At 55.7% G+C, this 23,067-nt stretch overlaps 1 protein-coding gene across 4 annotated transcripts in view; it reads left to right on the forward strand.

Moving 5' to 3' along the window:
• ARMC9 (armadillo repeat containing 9) overlaps positions 1-15,755 on the forward strand; it is a 143,821-nt gene extending 128,066 nt beyond the window's left edge. For 3 of the 4 annotated variants that reach the window (XM_027875238.1, XM_027875239.1, XM_027875241.1), the window contains 2 exons: positions 7,266-7,392; positions 15,068-15,755. In XM_027875238.1, the coding sequence (XP_027731039.1) occupies positions 7,266-7,392; positions 15,068-15,290 (350 nt within the window). In that variant the 3' untranslated portion in view covers positions 15,291-15,755. Of the gene's footprint in view, positions 1-7,265; positions 7,393-12,836; positions 13,010-15,067 lie in introns of all 4 variants that reach the window. The other variant, XM_027875240.1, reaches the window with a different exon arrangement.
• Positions 15,756-23,067: the final 7,312 nt, after the last annotated feature.

Here is a 23,067-nt window from a genome sequence, read left to right on the forward strand (position 1 = left end):
CTGCCTCGGGCACTGCACTCAGAGATGGGATGAAAAGCACGCCGTCCCCACCCGCCATGACTGCGGAACACAGCACAGGCACAGAAGTAAATACGAAATCGTTGCAGATGGGGGTGGGGTTGGTTCAGGCAACCGCTGTCCAGTGTGTGTCCGGCTTGAATCATCTTCTGCATCTCCCTCAGTAGCAAGTTAGCCAAAAAGCCCCTTGAAGGATGGGCTCCTGGGAGCCTGACCAGAAGCAGCCTTGGGTAAAGGCAGGGCAGAGGCCCAGAACCAAGACAAGTGAAGACATCGCTCAGATGAAAGGTTCTGCCAGGGCCGGCACCCCTGCTTACAGTACAGGGAGCAGAGCCCCAAGGCCTGGGATAGGAGCATCCAGCCAAGGCTAGCATCCAGGAAGTCTTACTTCTGTCTCAGTTTCCTCCTAGTAGGCTCTAACAGGGAGACTATGTCTGCATGTGCCGTGATAGGGCCAGGGGCCTCCCTGAACTTGGTTATTGCCTATCCTATTGAGGCCCAAGGCCACCCCCATGGAGGCAAAGAGGATTCCCAGTAGCCACCTCCCCTTCAAACTGTGCCCCAGTGACATTCCTTGCCCTCATCCCTACTGCCCTCAATGTGGAACTCTAGCTCAAGATAACCCCAGCTCCAAGATATCCAGTAATCTTTCCCATAAACCCAGTGCTAGAGCTCCTGTCTGGTCTTCTGGTCTAAGGCCTGCCCTTAGATAGCCCCAGTGTGGTGGGAGTCACCTGCCAAGAGGAACCCCGGGTCCCAGTGATCCTGGGTTGCAGCAGCAGCTTCTGGGAATATTCTCTTTCTGGGGTGGACGTGAATGAATGAGGGAATGAAAAGTATTAAGTGCTTACTATGTGCTAAGTGCTGTACTGACCACTGGAAATGCAAAATCAAGACAGATCCTGCCCTCAAGGAGCTTATATTCTAAGAGAGAGCAGCAACACAGTCATCTAATGGGGGCATGGTAGCCAGAGAAGGAAGCTTTGGTCGGGGAAATCCCAGGGATGGAGAGTGGAGCCAGAGGGTCCCTCCCGGACACCCCCTGTTCTTGGAGCAGAAAATGCTGGCATGGAAGAGCATGGTTGGGCCTTGAGCCAGCTGGCTGCGAGGACGTCTGCCCCTCAATGGAAACAGATCAACCAGAGAGCTCCAGAACTCCTCCGGGGCGTGGTCTTTAGGAAGCAGATTGGCAAATGGGCCTGGGTGAGGCATCATGGTCACATCCGGGACAGCTTAGGAGCACTCTCGCTCCCACCCCTCAGCTGCCACCAATCCCAAGGACAACTGTCAGGCCCCAAGTCCAGAGCACAAGCGTGCCCTGTCTAGACCAGCAGCACCCCAGGCTCACTAGGAGACCCTCCAGAGAAGCCTCACCCACTTCACCCAGCAGGGCATCACTCATCTTCATGAAGAAAAGGGATGGAGGGCTGCATCCCTTGATGACAGACCTCTAAACCAGCACAGAGTGAAAAGGGGGGACGGACTAGGCCTCATCTTCAGACCACTCCAGGGACTGAACTTCAGTGAGGCTCGAGGAAGGCTGCCTTCTGACCTTGTGGGAGTCACCTACATCATTACTGTTCCACTTCGTCGATGTCCCACCATCTTTCAGTGTGTGACGGGCTCATGTTCCCCCACTTCAGTGACATTCTATTTTGTCATTTCTGGTCACCTCGGCATGCATGAATCATCTCATTGTGCCTTTGGGAAAACCAGTTTTAGTCAAGCTGGCCTAAAACCATCACTAGGGGATTAACTCCAGTGATCCTAGGACATGCATCCCAACATCCAGGGAATTGCAAACAGACCTCCCTCCGAAAGAGTCTGAAATAGCCCGGTACAAAGCACTCACTGATGTTAACAGGATCCGAGGGTTCCCTCCCAAGCTCATACAAAGTGTTCTAGAGAAGCGAAGCAGGCCTCCCCTCCAAGCAGGGCTGCCATATGCCAAGGCAGACCGTATCTAGCAGTCCCTGGAAGGTCACCCACCTGAGCCGTCCCTCCGTCCAGACCAGTGGTACCAAGGGCCCTTTGAACTGGATGGCCAAACTCTCCGACCATCAGGGCACAATTTCCTCTTTGGGCTGCCTGCTTCAGGAGTGGTGCAGGGAGGGCCAAGAAGAAGCCAGGTTCAGGGGTATCCCTACTGCCTGTGTCCTGGCAGAGCTGCGGGTCAGTCACAGACCCTGAGGCCCAGCTCCAGTGCAGGCCTTCCACCCGGCCTCCCCAGACAGATGGGAATGTCCCTGGCAGGAGTCCAGAGGGGACCTCGGCAGGGCTCTGTAGATCCATCAGTCAGCCACCAGCAGCTACGGAACCCTGCCTATCCCTGAAAGGCTCCCACACCTGCTAGCCCTTATCCACCCACATCAGGAAGCGTGAACCCAGGGCAAAGAGCGAGCGGCTCCTCTCTTGGAATTGGCCCTCACAAACTGGTTGAACTGCTCTGTGGACATGCCTGCCTGTCCTGGATCCTGTTCCCAGACTACAGGCCTGAATTCCATTCCCTGCCTATTTCCTCATGCCTTACGTGAAACCAGCTCCCCCCTCGCCAGCTTGACCCAGGCCTGTGCCCTTCATTCCTTCCCTGGCCAGCTTGCCTCGCTTGGACGCCTGGCATTTACCCTATGACCCGTGACCCCTGCCCTTGTCCCCAGGTCAGGCAACACCAGCTGAGGTCTTTGACTTGGAAGAGGGTCCCCCAAGTAACCCGTTCTGGATGCTTCTAAAATGGCTTTTTCCTGTCAAAAGAGACTTCCCCATCTTGTATTGTGGGGAAGAAACAAGTCATGTGAGCTCCCTTGTCTGAGCTTGCCCTCTTCCCGCTCTGATGTTCCAGGCTCCCAGGGGCCGAGTGACTTGCTTGGGACCCTTGCAACGCCCCCCATCCTTCTCAATGCTCATCTTCATCTCCTCCCACGCCTGAGCTACTCCCCGGGCCTCCCATCTCACCCCTTCCCGACCTTCCTCCAACCCTCTGCTCCATGTCACTTCTCTCATTAAGTCCTCCTCGTGCCCCACATTGCCCTCTCTGGGGTGACGAGGCATGCAGTCCCCTCACTGTGAGCTGGACTTTTCAGAAATTCCCACGTATTCAAGTTGGAACTTCTTTCTTTCCATTAATCTATCTCAGAAGCTTTGGAAGTCTGGGAATCTAACCTCCTGCCTAATGGACATCCCCTGTGTCCCGTCCAGCTCCTCCTTAAGGCCTCCGGAGGCAGGCCACCCCATTATTGAATAATTCTTCCTTCTCCGGAGTCACAGCCGGCCCTCCTGGGACTTTGCCCACCGCTCGTATTTCCCCCCACTCCACCCCAGCTATGTAGAATAAATGGCTTTCCGCTTGGGGTGAAGAAACCTTTGTGGCCCTTCCCTTCCCACATTCCAACCTGCCCCCTGGCGTGATTGCCTAACTCCTGCTTCCCCAGGGCCTTGGCTCCTACCTGGAAAGGCCTCCTCGTCTCTTTCCCACCCTTCCTCCTAGGCCCTGCCCCATTTTCATCACTTCAGTCAGAAAATCCATCTCTGCAGCATTTAGAGCTGGAAGGAACCATAGATAATTCAAGAGGCTGGGAGAGTGAGGAAGCATCTTGTGACCCCAGGCATTGGCAGCCGAGCCAGGGGCCAGCTGTGCCCCAGCCGCCATGGCCAGTCTTTCATTTGCTCTCATCAGCATGGGCCACAGCTTCTCTTTTGGTCAATGACCTCTTCGGTGTCTCTGCCCAGCAGTGGAGTCTCTAGGGACATAAGGAAAAGTAAAAGATCATTCCTGTTCTCAAGGAAAGCACAGTATAGTAGGGAAGAAACCATGCCCAAAAATATGTACAGAAAAGCTAGATGCAAGAAAATTGGGACTCTAGGGAGGGGGCAGAGCCAAGATGGTGGAGAAAGGTGGGGACTGCCTGAGCTCTCCCAAATTCCTCTCCAAACAGCTGTAAACACTGCCTCTAAGCTACGGACATTTGGTCACTTTCTTTGCAGAATTCCAAGTTGCTTTCCAGAATGGCTGGACTGCTTCACAAGTCTAACAAAAGTTAGTGGTGTTCCTGTCTGCCCCAGCCCTCAGTGTTGGCCATTGAGACAGCTGGGAGCAGTGGCTAGAATACTGGGCCTGGAGTCAGGAGAGTTGAGTTCAAATCCAGCCTTAGACGCTGAATGACCTAGCTCAGTGACTAGCTGAGTGACCCTGGACAAGTCATTTAATCTGTTTGCCCCAGTTTCCCTGTCTGTAAAATGGAAATAATGACAGCACCTATCTCCCAGGGTTGTTGGGAAGTTCAAATGAGATGCTGATTGTAAGGTACTTAGCACGTGCCTAGCACATAGTAGGTGCTATATTGGTTTGCAGGCTGTCCTTGAACAAGACCCACCATCTCTTGACTCCGGATCTTTGCTCTGGCTGTTCCCTGTGCCTGGAACGCCCTCCCTCCTCATCCCGGCCTTCTGGCCTCCTTCAAGTCCCAGCTAAAATCCCATCTTTTACAGGAAGGCTTACTCAGGCCCTGTAATGGTATTACTTTCCCTCAGATAGCACCTTCAGTTTACCTTGCATAGATCTTATCTGGACAAGGCTATCTGCCCCCCCCCCCCCAATTCGATTGTGAGTTCCTTGGGGCAAGAACTGTTTTTGCCTTTTTTTTTTTTTTTAATATTCCCAGCACTTAGCACAGTGCCTTGTGCACAGTAAGTGCTTAATAAATGTTGTCTGACTTGGTGACTTGGGTAGAAGATGGCACTTGAAGGGACCCAAAGATTCCAAGAGATGAGGCATGGTGAGAAAGACTTGGAGGGGTGAGATTGAGCATTGCGTGGGGGAAGGCATGGAGGCCAGTTGGGCTGAGATGTCGCATGAGAGGTCTGGAACGGTGGCTTGGAGCCCCCTTGTGAAGGGCTTCCAGTGGCCACCGGAGCGTGCATTTTTTGCCAGAGATAATGAGAAGCCATTGCAGGTTCTTGAGTAAGGGAGTGGCCTCCTCAGCCCTCTGCTTGAGGAAAATCCATTGGTGAAGGCTGGTTGGAGAGGGGAGAGATTCCGTCGGGAGGCCAATTAGCAGGTTATGGGCGGAGTCCAAGCAAGGCATGACGAGAGCCTGATCTGGGCAGTGGGGCCGGGCATGTGGCAGGAGGAGATGGGCTGAGCTGAGGCCAGCTCTGAAGGTGGGCAAGACCGACCAGTGGGCACTCTCTCAGGTCAGAAGACAAAGGCCAGGGGTGGGGGAAGGCAGCAGGCCTTCCCAGCTGGTAGAGTTTGGGGCGGGGGGACAAGGCAGAGAATAATCAAGGGAACTTTGAGACTCAGCCCGTGGGACTGATCCTAGATGTGGCCCTGAAAGGGACCTTGGAGGAAACTGAGTCACAGGGTCACACAGTAAGTTTCAGACAGGATTTGAACTTGGGTCTTGTTGGGTCATCATTATCAATGAACTGGGGAAGTTATAGAGAAGGAGCCCGTTTGGGGAAAAGCCTAGGAAGTTAGTACTGGACCTGTTGATTTGGGGTGCTGGGAGAGCTTTGAGGTAGAGCCCCCTCTCCTGTAGGAGGTGGGTTAGCCCGGGTTGGATGGAGGTTGAGATGTTGATTTAGACACATAGAGGTGTCCATAGAGGAGATGACTAAAAGTGTGGAAGGAGGTGAGATCCGAGTGACGGGGCCACATTCTAGGGCAGACTGTTTAGACTGGAGGCCAGGGTGTGAGCCGGTCAGTTAGCCCAGAGGAGGTGTCCTTGAAGAGTAGAAGGCAGAGTTGGCTCTTTGATGTTGAAGATAAGGCCTCCCTGGTGGTGTTCCTGAGAAGGACACGGAAGGGTCCAGGATTGGAGAAAAGAGTGAAACTGGACGAAAACTTGAGCTCCCAGACCCCCATGGGGGTCCTAGAACCCTAGAACCCAGCCCCAGTGGTGGGAAAGACAGAAGACCTAGGTCTGAGTACCTTCTCTGCCACTCCCTGCTCCTCAGTTTTCTCTGTAAAATAGGCAAGCTAATGCTTCCGCCCTCCCAAGGTTGTTGGGATGAAGCTCCTGTGTCGGTGATCTCAGTACTGGCATTCGGGGGTCTTTGGGCACAGCTTGGCTTTCTGTTTCCTCCTTTGCGCCCCCTTCTGAGGTCCTTATCATTCCAGATCAGCATCCCCAGGAAATGATGCATCTCTGAAGAGCAAGAATGTGGCCGCCCACCGCCCATGTGCACATCAAACCCTGGGCCCTACCTGGGTCCCAGATGCCCTTCCCATGACCTGGGTGACAACTCTGGTCACTCCTTCAGGCCTGGGAAGAAAGTGACTGACCCAGATGATGCTGAAGGCCTCTGGCCTCCTTCTGGGTCACTTTCCTTGGGGGGTTTCAGCCCTCCTTACCTGGCTATGGAGCAGATTGGACTGATGGACCCTGAGGTCCCATTGGACTCTCACCTTCTAGAGGAAGACCCAGCCTCAGTTGGCCAATTGACCCTCAGGGGACCACTGATTCCTATCTTCCCTTCACAAGGTCAAGACACCTGGCTAGATCATCTGGTAAGATCCCCAGTATGGACGCACCTGATAGAGCAAAAGTCTTCTACTGAAAGGGAGTGACCCTCCCTCAGTGGGTGTGCCCGCCGGAGCAGACTGGAATCCACTCCCACAGCCACCTCAGGCCAGCCCCCAGCTTCCCCAGGGGCTCTGACATTGGGCTGAGGCCCTTCTGTCCTTCACAGGCTGGGTGGGACCAACCTCTCAGGCCTCCTGAGGTGTCTGGGTGTTTTCAGACTTTTTTTCTGAGAGGGGAAGCGTAAAACCAGGGTGCTTTAGTCAGGAGAGACATTCCGCTATCAACCGACCAATAATCAATTGAAAATCAATAATGACAAAGTTTATTGATGAATTAATTGCCAATGGCTGCCCAGAGTGACCAGGGCCTTGGGCTTGGGTGTCCAAGTGTCAGTCAGTCAATAAGCATTTATTAAGGCCTCCTGTGTGCCAGGCACTGTGCTAAGAGGCTCTGGGGCTGCCAAGAAAGGCAGAAGATAGTCCCTGCCCTCAGGGAGCTCACAGTCTAATGAATGTGGAAGCCACATACAGGGTGAAGGGGAAGGGGCCAGGAGAGGCCCCTCAGCCAAGAGGGGAGCTGGCTGTGCGCACAGCACCCCGCTGGGCTGGTGGGGGTCCAAGGACACCCTGGTCTGAGGCACTCTGCTTCTCTTGGCTTTGGGGCCGGGCCAATAAAGATCGTCTTCCAACTTAGCCTTGAAACGTTTCCTCTCTTCCCCTGCAGCCTTCAGCTCAGACCCCTACAAGCTGTTTGCCGTGGCCCAGCGGGAAGGCCAGCGTGTCCTTTTGGCCGACGAGCCTGGCCAGGCCCTGGAGCCGGCCCAAGGCCAAGCAGAGAGACAGCCCAACAGGTAGGAGCTCCCGGCCCTCTAGGCCCTCTTTATTGTCAGTACTCTCTCGGCCTCAGTTTCCACCTTTGTCGAGTGAGATGATTGGGCTTGAGCGCCGCATTTCCTCCAAGTTCTCAATCTGTGCTCCCCTGAAGTCCTCTGGCGGCCCCGCATCCGTTCCTGCTTGGCCTCACTTGGCCACCCTGCCCCGCGTCTCTGCGTCGTCCGTTCCCTTAGAGGCCGCGTGGATAAGGAAGCATCCGCAGGCGGCGGGGACCCCCTTGCCCAATCCAGGCCACCGGCCACAGGGGGAGCTGGCAGAAGCTGCTTCCCTGACGTGAGTGTGTATGAGTGTGTGTGTGTGTGCGCGTGCATACCGCGGGCCGTCACCCTGAGGCTGGAGGCTTCTGAGCAGCCAGATGGGGACGCCCACCACGTTCCCACAGGGTGAGCTTTAAGAAAAAGAAGCCATGTGTACCACTCTTCTGTGGTCCTTAATAGAAGCCAGCCAGGTCCAGGTGCCAGTGAGGCACTGCCAGCCTGAGCACGTGATTGGCGTCTCCTGAGAGGGCCACGTCCACGCTTCTAGTTGAAGGTTCGTGGTGTGTCCACTTCGTTCCCGTAAAAATTCATATTTGCTGTTGTTCAGTTGTTTCAGACTCTCTGTGGCCCCATTTAGAGTTTTCTTGGCAGAAATACTGGAGTGGTTTCCTTCTCCAACCCATTTTACAGATGAGGAAACCAAGGCAAACAGGGTGAAGTGACTTGCTCGGGGTCACACAGCTCAGAAGTGTCTGAAGCTGGATTTGAACTCACAGAAAAGAGTCTTCCTGACTCCAGGCCTGGTGCTCTGTGCACTATGGTGCCCCCTGGCTGCCCCAAAATTCACACGGCCAAGCTGCGTGTCCACTGAAGTCCCTGTGTCTCTGGGTGAGTCCTTCAGCTGCTCCCCCCATGAGGAGATGGCATAGCAGGTAGAACCCAGAAGAAGCTCGTTCCAAGAAGCAGGGTTCTGCCTTTCCCGGCGTCCCCAGTACCTGACACATAGTAGGTCTTCGTGAATGCTTGTTGACAGCTTCTCACATTTGTTGCTGCTTCTCAGTTTCCTCTTTGGCCCTGTCTCCCCTTACCTGGCCGATCACAACGGGACGGCCTCGTCGCCCATCTGTCTGCGGCCTCTCCCCTCCAAGCCATGCCCGGGGCCTGGCTCCTCGTCACCCAGAGAACCTCGGTGGCTGCCCAATGACGAAGGCCCTTCGGATCCTGGCGCTCCCCAGTGTGGCTCCAGCTGGCCCTCCCAACCCCCCACCGCTGTTCCCCTCCGCGTCTCCCATCCTCACACCTTTGGCCCCTCAAGGAGCTTCCATTCTACTCGGAGGATTCAACATGTACCCAGATGGTACGAGATAGTATGAAGAAGGAGAAGGCACTGACAGTAGCGGGGCTTAGCAGAGAACTTAGCGCCTGAGCTAAGCCTGGAAGGAAGGTAAGGAACTGGAAACGTGGAGAGAAGGCGGTGAATTCAGGCTTCGGGGACAGTTTGTAGGAGGGAGTGGAGGAAGCCCTTGGAGCTTGGCCAGAGGCCAATGTGAGTGCAATGGCGTCGGGACGCGGTCAGGCGGCGAGGCTGGAGAGGTCAGCGGCAGACAGACCATGGAGGGCCCATTTCCAGGCCCAGAAGCTGGTAGCTTGATGTCGCCATGATAAATGATGTTTAACATCTCCCAGTGACTTGGATCCCAGCCCAGACGGCAGGCTCATCCCATTTGCAGAGGACAGCAAACTGAGAGGATGAGGCACGGGGCAGGCCAGGAGAGCGCCGGACCCGCTCCAGCAAGATGACTTTCAGCGGCGGCAAATGTCCTGCCTAAGCCCCGGTGTGAGAAAGCAGCCTCCCAAGAAGAGGGAAGTGCAGAGGCATAGCGGCTAGCTCACTAAGTCAGTGGCAGGATGCAGGCCGGGGAAGGGAGGCTGAGCTCCCAGGACCAGGGGGCCCCGTTCCTCTGCCCTGTCAGACCTCCTCTGGAGCGTGGCCGTCGTCTGACAGCCGGACACTGGCAAAGACCGCGCGTTCTTGGAGGGTGTCACCTCTGACACCGATGACCAGGGTGACCGGGGCCTCTGTGAGACCAGGGTTACCCTGGATGGCTCTGAGGGCCCTTCCTGCTCGGCCCAGAGTCACGAGTGGCCTCCATGGAGATCCTGATGCCTGAAGAGCCCTCCCGCAGCCAGGGGGCTCATGGCGGCCCATCAGAGCCTCGCGGTGTCGATCGGAGAGACTAGACCAGGGCCACACGGTGCCCGGCACCGGCCTCCCCAAGTGCAGGATGGCCAGGCCGTCCCCCGGCCGTGGGCAGCGGCTGAGATGACCTTGGTCCAAGAGCCTGCTAATCCTGCAGGAGGGGGCTGAGGGTCCGAGGGGAAGTCCTTGGCACACAAGCCGTCGCGTCAGTGAGCAGAGTTTGTAGCGCCCCTTGAATAGGCCATTGGAGGGGCAGGAAACTGAGGCCCAGAGAGGTCCACAGTCACCCAGCTGAAACATCTCTTTCATCTCTGGCCCCGGACCCAATGCCCTCCTCGCCTTCTTGGGCCTCTCCTGGTCCCCCGGTGCTGCATGTGTCTCCTTGTTTCTCCTCTTAGAACGTAAGACCTTCCAGGGCAGGGACTCACTGCAAAACACGGGGCCCGGCACAAAGATCCGTCAGCCCTCCGTGCAACAAGCATTTATCGAGCACCGACTGTATGCCCCAGCGTAAGTGTTGGGGATAAAACGAACAAGCAAAACCAGAAACAGTCCCTGCCCCAAAGGATCTCAGCTAGAATGGGGTGTGCAGAGCAATGTGTAAAATCAGGACAGGAGAGAGAGAGACAGACAGACAGAGAGACAGAGAAAGGGCCGCCCAGTGGTGACTGGAGGGGACGGCACCAGCGGCTGGAGGACGAGGGACCTACTTCCAGAGGAAGGGAGACTTTGGCAGCGGTGCCCGGAGGAGAAGCTGGCAGCAGGGGGTGTAAGGGTCTGGGCAAGACTGGGGACGGACACGGCACGGGGCAGCTCCCCCATCGTCCTTCCCGTTTAGGGATTATGCCCATGGGGTGTCCATCCCTAGTCTGCCCTGACCCTTACACTCCCTGCTGCCATCTTCTCCCTGGGGCCACACCCCGAGGTACAGCCCTTCCCATGCTGGGAGGCAGCTCCCATGTCCCTGCCCGTCCCTCTCCCATCCCCCTAAATTTCCTCTTCTCCTCGCTAAGCAAACAGGCAGCCTGGGAAAACTGAGCTGGGCAGAACTCCCCTCCCAGAAGCCCATTGTGACAGTCCAGATAAACCCAGGACCACATTTGCATTTGAAGGCTCTGAAGGCTTGGGTTGCTGGCTGGAGTCCACTGAACCCCTCCGAGGATGGGGCCTGAGAATGGGGGGATTCCTGGCAGTCAGATGGACTGAAGGCAGAGAAGAGGCCAGCCGGCTGAGTGCCCAGGCCTGGATGCCAACAGGGAGTTTCCCAGCCTCTGCCCCGGACCAGGGGAGGCTGAACCAAGCTACCCTGGGGAGAGAGGACCCCGCCCCCACCTGGTCCATTCCCCCGCCCCCAAGGCAGCCCCAGCAGGTCCTCTGATGGGCCAGCCCAGGGCACCCTGGACCGCAAGGTGAAACCGCCGGCAGCTGTCCCAAGGCAGCCCAGGCTGAGATAGATAAGGAAGCCGATCCCTCTGGGCCTCCCAGAGCTGGGAGCTGGGCACCCGGAGCCAGGACTGGACAGGCCCTGGCTGCAGAGCTCAACTCGGCATTCGTTACCTCCTTTAGGGACCTCCCGCGATGGCTGTATGAGAGGAAAGAAGCGGGGCTGCTTTTGGTCTCTCTGTGCATCCCTGTATCTCTCTCCTGTCTCTCTGTCTCCATCTCTTGCCCTCCCTCACCCCTCTTCCTCCGCCCCCCACAATACTTTTTTTTTTTTCTCAGACTTAATGCACCCTTCCAGGGCAGAGGGCAAGACCTAGGATCGGAGCTAGATCCAGAAGGGCCCAGCTGAGGAAACTGAGGACCCGAGAAGGGAAGTAACTCGGGTCCTAGACGGCGCTAGAAGCGCCTCATTTCAGAGATGAGAAAACTGCGGGCCTGGGAGTCAGTCACATAGGGAGTCAGCTGGGGCAGGATTTGAACCCAGGCCCTTTCCCCAGCACCATGAGGTTTTCGTGTGAATTCAGTTCAATTCTACTTTCTGAGCTTGACCGTCCACATGATTTAGAAATGACAAGGGAGTTAAGGACGGAGAGGGGCATCCGTCGCTCGGGGGCGTTTCCTGGACCTGGCCGTCCAGTCAGGGGCACCGGGGACGTGCTGCAGGGAGCCAAACTTTTGTCCACGTCGGTGCTCCCTCTGCACACCAGCCTGAGCTCTTCCTCATGAGGAACGTCGTTGTGGCTGAAACATCTATCGCCCGTGGCTGCAGAGCCCTGCCCGAGGCCCCCGGCCTCCCAGCCGACTCTCCCGGGCCGCCTTCTGTGTTATGGAAGGAGCCATGTTACTGAAGGCCCACATCCTCAGAGGACGAAAGTGCTATTAGGACGCGTCCTTCCTCGGCCCCCGCGTTTGTGGCTTCTGGGCGGTTCTGCCTCTGCTCCCCAGCTCCGTTCCCTTTCCAGGGCCTCTGGGACAAGCCCTTCCCTAGCCAGATCGCCCCTCCTCCTCCTCCTCCTCCTCCTCCTCCTCCTCTTCCAGCATCCTCTGTAGCCGACCCTCCAGAGACCCCCTGATTGAGGCAGCCCCAGTGCCGCGTGCCTCTGGTCCAGAGACACCTCTGTGTTGATGGAGGTAGACTGAGGCAGGTGCTGCCCACCCTCCCAGCGGACCATCCTTCTGCTCCCTGGCTTCCTGGTCAGGGCACCAGCGTGAGGCCCCTACAGAGAAAAGCCTGTCTCTCGTGCAGTTGGGGAGTCCCTGGACCTTTCTGAGCCTCAGTTTCCTCATCTGTAAGCTGCATCACTTGGATGAGCTGACCCCTAAGGCCCGTCCTACACTAACCTCTGCGATTGTGTGATCCTGAAAGCAGAAGAAAAATTCATTCCCTCTACGAGCCTGCCTTAAGTCTGGGAAAATTGGGGTCTGTGCACCTCGTCAGCCCGAGTTTATTGATGCCAGGCCCTGCCCTGACAGCTTCCGTTCTCTGGAGGGTTGTTTGCTTTTTCCCCAATCTTCCCTGGTGTCCGGAGCCTTCTGCCCACTCCCCACTCTCCTCCCCCTCCCCAGTTTTCCTCGGCTTTTCCCATGGGCCCGTGATCACTCAGGTTCACCCTGGAAGACACACTGTCTTACTGAATTCTCCCAGCAGCCCCCGGGGACGCTGGCCGTGGTGGACACCGGGGATCACGTTAGCCGGCCAGGCCTGGGGGGTGAAATGGCTCTCCGTGCTCTCCTTCCCTGCCTCCGCGGCCCTGACTGGGAATTATCAATGTTGTTCTAGAGAGTTCACCGCAGGCTTCGCCAGCAAGCCCCGGATCCCCCGCACCCCCGAGACGCCAGGCCTGAGTCCTCGGAAGACCAAGGCCCCAGCCATCGCCCCCCAGTTCTCTCACTCGGGGCCCCAGCAGACCGGCCGTCCTAGCTCCACGGGCTCCTCCATGCGAAGCAGACAAAGTGAGTGATAGCTGCCCCTGCGGTCCAGTACGGCCCCTCGGGTCCCAGCCCACCAGAGCAGGAGGGGCCTTGAGAGGACCTAGGTCAGCCCACGCACTTGTGGAGAGGGGCAGGGACCTTCCCCACATCACACAGTGATGGGAGCCTGCAAGGCACGTCACTGTGTACTGGGCTGGGGGAAGAGACAGGCCCTGCCTTCGAGTCGCTTATGTTCTGATGAGGAAAAGCCACGTGCAGTGATAGGTATCAACACTCAGTAGGGGAAAGTGACCTCAGGGACTAGGGCTTAGCAACGCTGGCCGGGTGGCCCGGGAGGGCCTCCCTGGGAAGGTAGTGTTTGAGCTGAGTCTGGAAGGAAGAGGCAGCAGTAAGGAGGGAGGGCGTTCCTGGTGGGAGGGCACAGCCAGTAGAAAGACATGGAGATGGGAAGTCTCTGCCAGATGTTTGTCGGAAATAGGGCCGGGGAGCCCAGCGGCTCCTGTCTCCGCACCCAGCGCCACCAGGAAGGAGATGGAGGGTTAGAAGCACTGGAGAGGCAGCCGGGAAATGGGCTTTTATTTGGTGCTGGCACGTCCAGCGCACGTGTTCCCCTCGTGTCTGGGCCAGCACAGTGTGTCAAGCCACAGAGGCCGTGACCTCGGCCTAGGCTTCACGTGGTTGGGTGTTAACCTCCTGGCCGGCAGCCCCTGCCCGTCAGGCTGGGGGTGGGGGGCTTTGCCCTGGGGTAGCCTCTGAGGCCACACATCTGGCATTTCCCGTGACAGAGTCCTGGCCCCCTTTCAGCCAGGAGCGCCGTCCGCTGGCTTCCGCTTTCTGTTCCCTGGGACGGCCCCGAGCCCCAGAGGAAGCTCTGGGAGGAAGGGAGGCCGGAGCAGCCTCGGACCTTTGCTTTTCCAGGCCAGGCACCAAGTAATAAAATTCACCACATGACGACAGCAGTGATACCTGACCCAGCGCTGCCCGGGTCGGGTGGAAGCACGGGAGGACGCGGAGGCCCCTCTCATCTCTCCATCTTCCCTAATTCAGTTCCTTTCTTTCTACTCGGCAGACTTTTACTAGACTCCCCTTGTGTGCAGGGAGAGCCAGGCCATCCAGCATTGTGGTAAACACAGCCCTGCCCCCCAGGAGCTTCTAGTCTGGGGCACCTCCGTCGGTGCCTCATAAGTGTTTGTGCAGCGAGTCCTGTCTCAGCAGGCATTTCTTTTGTTTGTTTCTCTTTTTGTTTTTTGGTGAGGCAATTGGGGGTCAAGTGACTTGCCCAGGGTCACACAGCTAGTAAGTGTTATATGTCTGAGGCCAGATTTGAATTCAGGTCCTCCTGACTCCAAGGCCGGTGCTCTATCCACTGCACCACCTAGCTGCCCCTCAACAGGCATTTCTTGATAACCGCCGTGTGCCGGGCACTCCATAGCCAACATCGGGGCCCTCGCCTCAGAATCCCGGAATCAGGAGGCCAGAGTAGCCGTGGATTGGAGGTGCTCCGGGGCCTCGTAAGGCTGCCCTGGCCACCCCCAGAGCTCTGCCCCGTGGTCCTCCTCCATCCACGTGGAGCCGCCACAAAGGGCTGGAAAGCCAGAGGGGACCCGCGGGTGCCAGGGGGCCCCGTCACTGGTGGAAGGTGGGCCGCTGTACCGCTCGCAAACACAGAGAGATGGTGGGGCCTAGAGAATGGAGTGCTGAACTGGGGCTTGGGACCCGAGTTCAAATCCCCCCTTGTCACTGGAGGCGTGCCTCTTCGCTGATTTGAGCCTTAGTTTCCTCCTTTGTAAAACGAGGGCGTTGGACTTGATGGTTCATTCCCACGCTGTGCCCGCTCTCAAGCGGTCATCCCGCCGGCCAGCTGTTACTGACTGAAACAGAGAGGGCTGAGTGTGGGACCCACTGACGGAGCCCAAGGGCCATCAGCTAGGTTCAACTGAGCAAGCATTGGGTCAGCCCTGGGCAGCTTGAGGCCTGCCGGCCGCCCCAGGGAGGAGCCCCGGGGACCGGCGGTGACATGCAGGCGTCTGGGAGGGAGGGACAGGCATTGGCAATGAGCATCTCCTTGCTTCTGTCCAGGCTGCCAGTCCTACAGGAAGTGAAGACAGGTCCTGTCCTTAGGCATCGATCAGTGAGACCAGCCAGCTTCCTGGACCTAGACGGGCGGCGGCCGTTGTCTGGCGTGGAGCAGGGGTCTTGTGGCCTCTCCCTGGCCTTCGTGGGGACTCAGTGTCAGAGGCCTTCAAGCAGTGCCAGCCCTCCCCGCCCCAGCACACACACACACAATAGAACCGGCTCTTGATTCATAGTTATTTCCATTGTGGCCTCTGGGCCCGGAGCGCTGAGACCATCCCCCATGTCCACCACGTCCCCCACGTCCCCCACGTCCCCCACAAAGGGGCTTCCTGGGGAAGGCTGCGGCCCCACGGCTGACTCCGGGGCCTGGGGTCCATCCGCTTTTCCCACGAGGCCACAACTGCCCCTGTCAGGCTGGGGATGCTGCAGACTCCAGCTTCCCGGCTGAGCTATGGAGATTTCTTAAAGACTTCCCTCTCACCTTTGGATCAGCTGCAGAATGTGGCCGGGAGGGCACCCACCACGGCACCCACCATGGCCACAGCAGTGTGAGCAAGTGGGAAATAAAATGATCCCAGAGGACGGATGGTGGACAGGACCCCTTCTCTAGCAGAGAGGTGGGAGACTCCTGGGGCAGAGGGCTGGCTCCAGCATCCAGGGCCGGCCTTGTTTCCCTTTATCATGAGGGAGGGCGTGGTGGGGGGAGGGCACGGGATGGGGGGGCATGTCCAAAAATGACTGATGGAAAACCCGAGGGCACTAATAAAGTTGATTTGAAAAGGAAAGAGGGAGGAATTCTTCACTCCTTCATCTTCATTTGTGAGTGGCTTCAGAACTACCCCGTGAGCCAGTGGAAGCAGCTCCCCACTTATTCCTGCAAAGCTCATTGTGAAATTTGAAGTGCCCAGTAAGTGGGAGCTGGCCCGAGTTCGATTTCCTCCATGGTGCATATGTCCAGCAGCAAACCAGAACCCAAATGTCACCTGCCCTTGCATTTCCCACCATTAAAAACAGTAGACGTTGTTTCAGTGGCTGCCAGTTCCTGGGTCGCGCCCCCTCCTCCCCGTGGCTCATGGGCCCCTCCTCAAACAGCCCCATCCATCGCCACGTGAGTCATGTGTGAAGCTGCCCGGAAAGCTGCCCGGTCCCAGGCAGGCTGCAGAACGCACTGTGGGAGCCCCGCCGTAAATCCTGCCAAGGTTCGTGTGGCCATATCGTAACCCCGCCCTGTTGGCGACCAGAAAGAGCCGCCAGCCCATAGCGTCCCAGCTCACTCAGAACCACCTTCCCCCACCGGCAGCCCGTATTCTCCAAGTCCTGTTCTGTTGGCGTCTAAGTGGACACACACCCGGGGTCCCCAGAGGCCCTGCCTGGCCCCACCTTAGACCGTCTCCTGATGCCCAGACTTAAGTAACCAGCGTCTGCTCCTTCCATACAAGAGAGGACGGGTGCTCCACGCAGGGAAGCCTTCCAGCCAAGCAGCTGAGGAGGAGCTCCCCAGGCCAGGAACGGATGTGCCCGACTGGCTCCTTCCAAAGGGAGGCGGGGGCTTGTTTTCCTCTCTGGGGACAGAAAGTAGAAGGGAAATGACTTGGACATGTTCAGTGTGTGTGTGTGTCTGTGTGTGTCCCAGCATCTCACCTGGGGATACAGGATCCCTTCTCTAGGACCAGTGGCCTGCTAGGAAAAGCAAAGGGCCAGCCCCTCTAGGCAGGTGGCTGAAGCCCATGAGTAACCGACTAAGAGAGCATCTTTCTGGGCTCCGAGCTCAGCCTAGTCTCCAGCGTGTTGCACACTGCCCAGCACACAGTAGACGTTTAATATGTGGCGGTGACTTGGTGACTTGAAATAGGAAGTGGTGGAGAACTGGGGAGACAGATTAGCCCCGGGCTCTGGCTCCTCAGCTTTTCTCCCTCCTTATGACTTGCCCAAAGACCTGGCCTGAGGCAGCCTCTCTCTCTTCGGGAACAATCAGGACAGAATTTAAAAAACAAGGAAAATCCTTTGGCAGAAGCAAAGGACAGCTGACTTCCTATTTTCTTCCTTTAAATCTGGCAAAGCTTAAGCCAGGGTACAGTCTAGGCATGTGCACACACACAATACACATCTACACGTGCTTGGTTGGCTACCAAATCAGCAGGAGGGGACTTTTCCTCCCCTCCAATCCCCAGCTCCCCCTCCAGAAATCCGTTAAGTGTGAACCCCTTGCTCCTTCATCTGCCTGATGGCCGCAGGGGGGCTGCCAGAGCTTCTAAGCACTTTGCTCCACAGTCAACGTCTTGTCTGGGAGGGAGGGTCAGTGTCCAGGGACAGAAGAAAATGAGCTTTGAGAGCTTCCCAGAAGCATGCTCAGGATCGCTGGTCTCACGGAGTCTTCCTGGGCAGCGGTCCTAGTGGCCTGTTGGGATTAAAAAGCAGAGAAGTCAGTCCTATGAGAGACCAGGGCCGGGGTGTTTTGCCTCAGAATGGGTGTGCATGCATATATTTATGTGTGTGCACATGTGAGTGTATGTTCTAAAGAAGGGATAATGGAGACCAAATGAAAGATGACATATGATATGGTCCCACCCCGAGGGGGTCCCTATCTCTGCAGATGCCTTCACTCCATATTTTGTGGGCATGGGCAGTGTAGACATGTGCCCATTTGCTTTCTTAGAATCCCTCTCTGGCTGTCCTGCAGCACCAGGGGTGGCTGCATGAGGGCCACATGGGTGTAGGCAAGGGGGCTATGCTCTTAAGACCAAAGGAAAGATCTCCTACCTTATATTTCCTGCCTATCAGAGGATCACTGACAGAACCACAGACTGGAACTGGGAGGGACCATAGGAGGGACCATAGACCTACCTTCTCATCTTACAGAAAAAGAAACTGAGGCCCAGAGAGGAGAAGGGGTTTCCCCAAGGTCACAGGGTTAGCAAATGCCCTCAAAGAGTGGACATTCTACTTGCAGAGACAACATGTTCATAGATAAGTGAATTCAAAATACTTAAAAAGTCATTTCAGGACTGTGGAAGGAATTGCCATCTCTTGGGGCAAGCCAGAAAGCCCTTGAATGTGGCATTTGAACTGAGCCCTAAAGGCCCTACAGGAGGAGGTGGAGAGGGAGAAGCAGCTGGGCACAGGCACAACCTGTTCAAAGGCCCGGGGGCTGGAGATGAGGCCTCGAATGGAGGGGCCAGAGTGTGCAGTCTCTCAGGGGGAGGAAATCAGTCTGGAAACAGAAGTGGGAACCAGATTAGGAGGTGTCCATCGCAGGAGCTGGGAGGTCAGATGGTAGGTGGTGGGGAGTTGGCAGGGTCAGGAAGATGAAATCTCCCCTCAGCACTGAGTAACTGTGACCGTGGGAGTCGGTGACCTCTATGGACCTCGGTCTTCTTATCTGTAAAATGATGTCTTGACCTCTGAGGCCCCTTCCAGCTTTAAAGCTGTGATCGCTTGGGTTTGCATGTTATCCTTGAGGCAAGGTGAGCCAGTGAAGCTTCCAGAGCAGGAGAGTGGCGGGCAGCCCTGCTTCGCTGGAGCACCGTGAGGGACAGCGGGACCGAGGAGAGGCTGGGTCACGGATGGGTCTGAGGAGGCGGCTTTTCAGCAGCGGTTCAGACAGGACAGCATCACTATCGGGCATGTGGAACGCGGGCCAGGCTTCCTTCCGAGGGATGATAAGAACGCTGCCCCCGCCCGCCCCTTGCAAGCCCAAAGTGCCCCCCACCCCCAGTCTCTCTCCAAACCCCGGCTTGACATGAATGCGCTTTTGTGAGGCTCCTCTGCCCACGGCCAAGTTCGCAGTCAGAAGCCATTCATGGGGTCCGGACAGGAAAACCAGAGAAAGAAGCATTCAGATGTAATCATCACCGTTTGTCCACATCCCGGGGCCTGAAAGGGGCTGGCCAGCGGTGGACCAGGTGAAAGGAGCTGTCCCGCTTCTCCCCTCCTTCAATGCCCTCCCCTCTCCATGACTCAGCTCCCCTGGGCGGGCGCAGGCAGGGACTCAGCAAGGCTGGCTCAGGCCTCCCGGCACAGGGGACGGGTCTACCTGCTTTTAAGAAAGGTGCTTTCTCTCCTGCCCCTCCTCCTCCTCTTCTTCCTCCTCTTTCTCCTCCTCCTCCCCTCTTTCTCCCCACGTCCTCCTGTTTGTCTCTGGAGCCTGCTATCAAAGGTTGCTGCTGTTATCTTTTTTAATATGTCCCTTCCTTGGTGGAAAGATAAAGCCCTAGGCTCTTAAGAGTGGGGGAGCGTCTCAGATGGAGGCCCAGCCACAGCTGCCCTGACAGCCCTCAAATTCAAGAAAGGCATTCTCATACATCGGCCGCACCCACGGGCCTCCCTTCTGCATTCCAGGGTGGAAGGGGGAAATCATGTTTTTAATGCCAGGAGAGCATGCCTTTGGATGGGTACACGAAGACTGCAGACCTCCCTGCGCTAGCCAGAACGAGAGCCATCCAGTGGTAAAAAAAAAAAAATAAAGAATGCCGGACACCACGCAGAGGACTCTCTTCTAGGTGAGACCACCTCCAAGACCCCCACAGACCAAGGGCAGTGTAGAGTCATGGCAAGGAATCAGAAAAGCTGAGTTCAAATCCCACCTTGGCCCATGTCACTGTCTGAGTGGCCCAACCACTGAATCCTAAAGGGACCCGAGAGAGGCCATCTAGCCCAATCCCTGCGTTTTACAGATGAGGAAACTGAGGCCCAGAGAGAAGCAATTTGCCTAAAGTCACACAGGTAATAAGTGACCAGGCCCTGATGTGATCAATCACTCCCTCCCTCCCTCCCTCACCCTACTCTTGCCTCCCACCTTAAATCGCTTTGGCAGAGCAAACATTAAATCGGTTGTATTGAATCCAACCCAAAGAACGCCTTCATTCTGGCATTTAAAGCCCTTCACAACCTGGCTCCAAACTCCCTGTTTACAGCCCCGTTTAATGCCCTCCCTCAGCTTGGACAGCATTTGGGAATGGCCAGCCTGGACCGGACAGTCTTCAAAGCCCCAGGGCCCAGGAAGGTGGTTGTCCGACCTGGCCTTTCCCCAGCCCACCCCTAAGATCAAAGACAACACCCTGGTGTGAAAGGGCCGCAAGACAGAGAGGCCACCCTCAGACCCTTTGCCACATTGATGGGAAGAGATTAGAGGCAGGGGATTGGGGGGATGGGGCCCCAGCTGGGAGTCAAACCTGGGCCAGCCTGGGGCCGGCAGCCGGGCGCAGGAGGAAATGCACTTTCTCTCCTTTGCAAGCACAGTTAGCAGCTCTCTGGATGCCAGGAGATTTGCTCTCCTGCCGCACTTAAGTCAGATCATAGGGATTGCGGGGCAGAGGCAATTTTGGCTCTTGCCTGTGGCGCTCAGAGGCCTGCCCAGGAAGGCAGATGGGAGGAGAGGGCCTGAGGTCTGTAGGAATTCCACATTCACCTCCAGCCACCAACAAGCTCACACCACAGTACCCACCACCAGCCTGCTGTGGGCACGGATGGGCACCACTGAGCTCCCTCGCCCAGGACGCAGCTCTTGCCAAATCCCAGAGACTGAGGACTGAGAGGGACCCCTACTGCCTTCTAGTCCAACCCTCGACTGACCAAGAATCTCCCTACCACACTCTGGACAACTGCCTATCTGTCCTCTGTTTGAAGACCTCCAAGGATGGGGAACTGACTGCCTCTGAATGAGGATCATTTGGTTCATAGGTTCATGAGATTTGGAGCAAGAAGGGGACCTCAGAGGGTCTGCTCCAACCCCTCCATCTTACAAATGAAGAAAATGAAGGTCAGAGAAGGGAAGACACTTGCCCAGGGTCACATAGCTAGGAAGTGTCAGAGGCAGGGCTTGGACCCAGGTCCTTACTTCCTGTCCATTATATCATGGTGGCCATGGCTGGGAGGAAGGAAGGAAGGAAGGAGGGAAAGAGGGAGGAAAGGAAGGAAGAAAGGAAAGAAGGAAGGAGGGAAAGAGGGAGGAAAGGAAGGAAGGAGGGAAAGAGGGAAGAAAGGAAGGAAGGAAGGAAAGAAGTACAAAAGGAAAGAAGAAAGGAGGGAAAGAGGGAGAAAAGGAAGGAAGAAAGGAAGGAAGGAAGGGGGGAAAGAAGTAGGAAAGGAAGGAAGGAAGGAAAGGAAGGAAGGAAGAAAAAAAGGAAGAGTTTGTTTGATGTAGTTTTGCTGATTTTTTTCTCTTCCTTTTTTTTTTAAGAATTTTTTTGTTATATGGCATGGCTTATTTACCCCTAACCTACACTTGTTCCGACAGACCTGAAAGAGGTTTCTCAAAGGGGAAACCAGCCTCAGTGTCAACCATACAGTTACGTCTCAAATTCAAGGTGCTAAGGGTAACCCTGGTTGGGGAGAAGGGGAAGGGATACACTCTACCGCTCACTATTATAGCTGCTAAGCCCCCACTGATGTACTTCCATTTACACAAAAATCAGTCAAAATGACACCATTAAGCATAAAATATTGACTAAATGAGAAGACAGGAATAATCATATCATTTACACATTAGAAGGCAAAAAAGTAATAATCAAAACATCATAATCCCCAGGTCTTAATATAGTACCCAGCACATAGTAGATGCTTAATACTTGTTGATTTGACTTAACAGGGCACCCTTTTGCTTTCCTTAACTTATTAATTCATTGGGCACCCTTGATGAAGGTCCTGTGCTTGCAACATGGGATACAAAAATAGATGAAGCATACTCTGCTCTAAAGAGTTTACACATTAATATGACTGAAAGAAAAGTTCAAAATATCACTGATATAAGGCTGTTGGGTGGGGAAGGGGAGAACACTAAACCAAAGAAATGTTTTCTGTAACTGACTTAGATTTGTATGGAGAGGCAACATGGATCATGCTATACCTGGTCTCAGGAAGACCTAGGTTCAAACCCTGCCTTTAACACTTAATAGCTATGTCAAACAATGAGCATTTATTAAGCACCTACTGTATGTACTGGTATAGGTACTGTGCTAAGCACTGGGGATACAAAGAAAGGCAAAAGACAGTCCCTGCCCTCAAGGAGCTCCCAGTCTAGTGGGAGAGATAATCAATAGGGAAAAGGCAATAGAATTGAGCGCCTACTATGTGTATGGTACTTTGCTAACTAAGCACTATATAGAATATTAGCTAGGATGGTAGCTTTATACCTAGAATGGACTTCAGAGATCATCAGATCCAACCTTCTCACTTGACAGCTGAAGAAACCGAGGTCCCCTTGGGCAGAGTGCCTGTGAGTCCGGACCTCATGGGGCCATTGTGAGGACGAATGGAGTTGACAGACAGGAAGTGCCAGGCAAAGTCTCTAAGCTCTTTCTCAGTTTTCCCCCTGTAACTGGACACAATGACTTCCAAGATCCCTGTGGGTCCTCCTCCTGTGACCTACGCAGTTTTCATTTTGGTATCCCCAACACCTAACACAGGGCACGTGGTCAGCGCCTTTGATAAATGTGTGTGTAGTAAGTCCTTGGGTAAATTCCCCAGTAAAACGGCTCATCGGGAGAAGGGGCTACATCTCCAAAGCCGAGCACACAGTTGACCCTTAAGGAATGCTTTTCCAATTGGATGAAATTGAGTTGAATTTCATGGAGGCCAGTCCCTAGTGGCTACCAGGAAGCAGTGGAGACGGTTTTTCAAAAGCAGTTTCCAACTCAATCCTAAAGGGCCCTGGCTGTGCTTTATCAGAGGTCTGTTGCACAACGCTCAGACAGCTTCATTTCAGGAAGCCCCAGGTTCTAGGAACAGCTGTGAATCCCCAAAGCGGCTCAGAGAGGACCCCTGGGGACCAGCTCTGCCCCCCCCTTTCTCAACCATCCCACCTTCTGTGGCTTGGCTTCTTGGAAAACCCCGGGACCCCATGGCCAGGTGCCAGACGCTTTGGGGCATCCAGGCAACCCTACCCTCCGGGGGTCTGTTTCTCCAGGCCTTTAGCTCCCCCCTGAAAGCTCTGGAGATGGCTGCCCACTGGCCTTTTCAAGGATTATGTAGGCAAGAGGGAGACATGGGGGGAAATGGGTTTTTCC

Source organism: Vombatus ursinus, unplaced genomic scaffold (assembly GCF_900497805.2).
Source record: "Vombatus ursinus unplaced genomic scaffold, bare-nosed wombat genome assembly UNPS02014808.1, whole genome shotgun sequence".
Taxonomy (NCBI): domain Eukaryota; kingdom Metazoa; phylum Chordata; class Mammalia; order Diprotodontia; family Vombatidae; genus Vombatus; species Vombatus ursinus.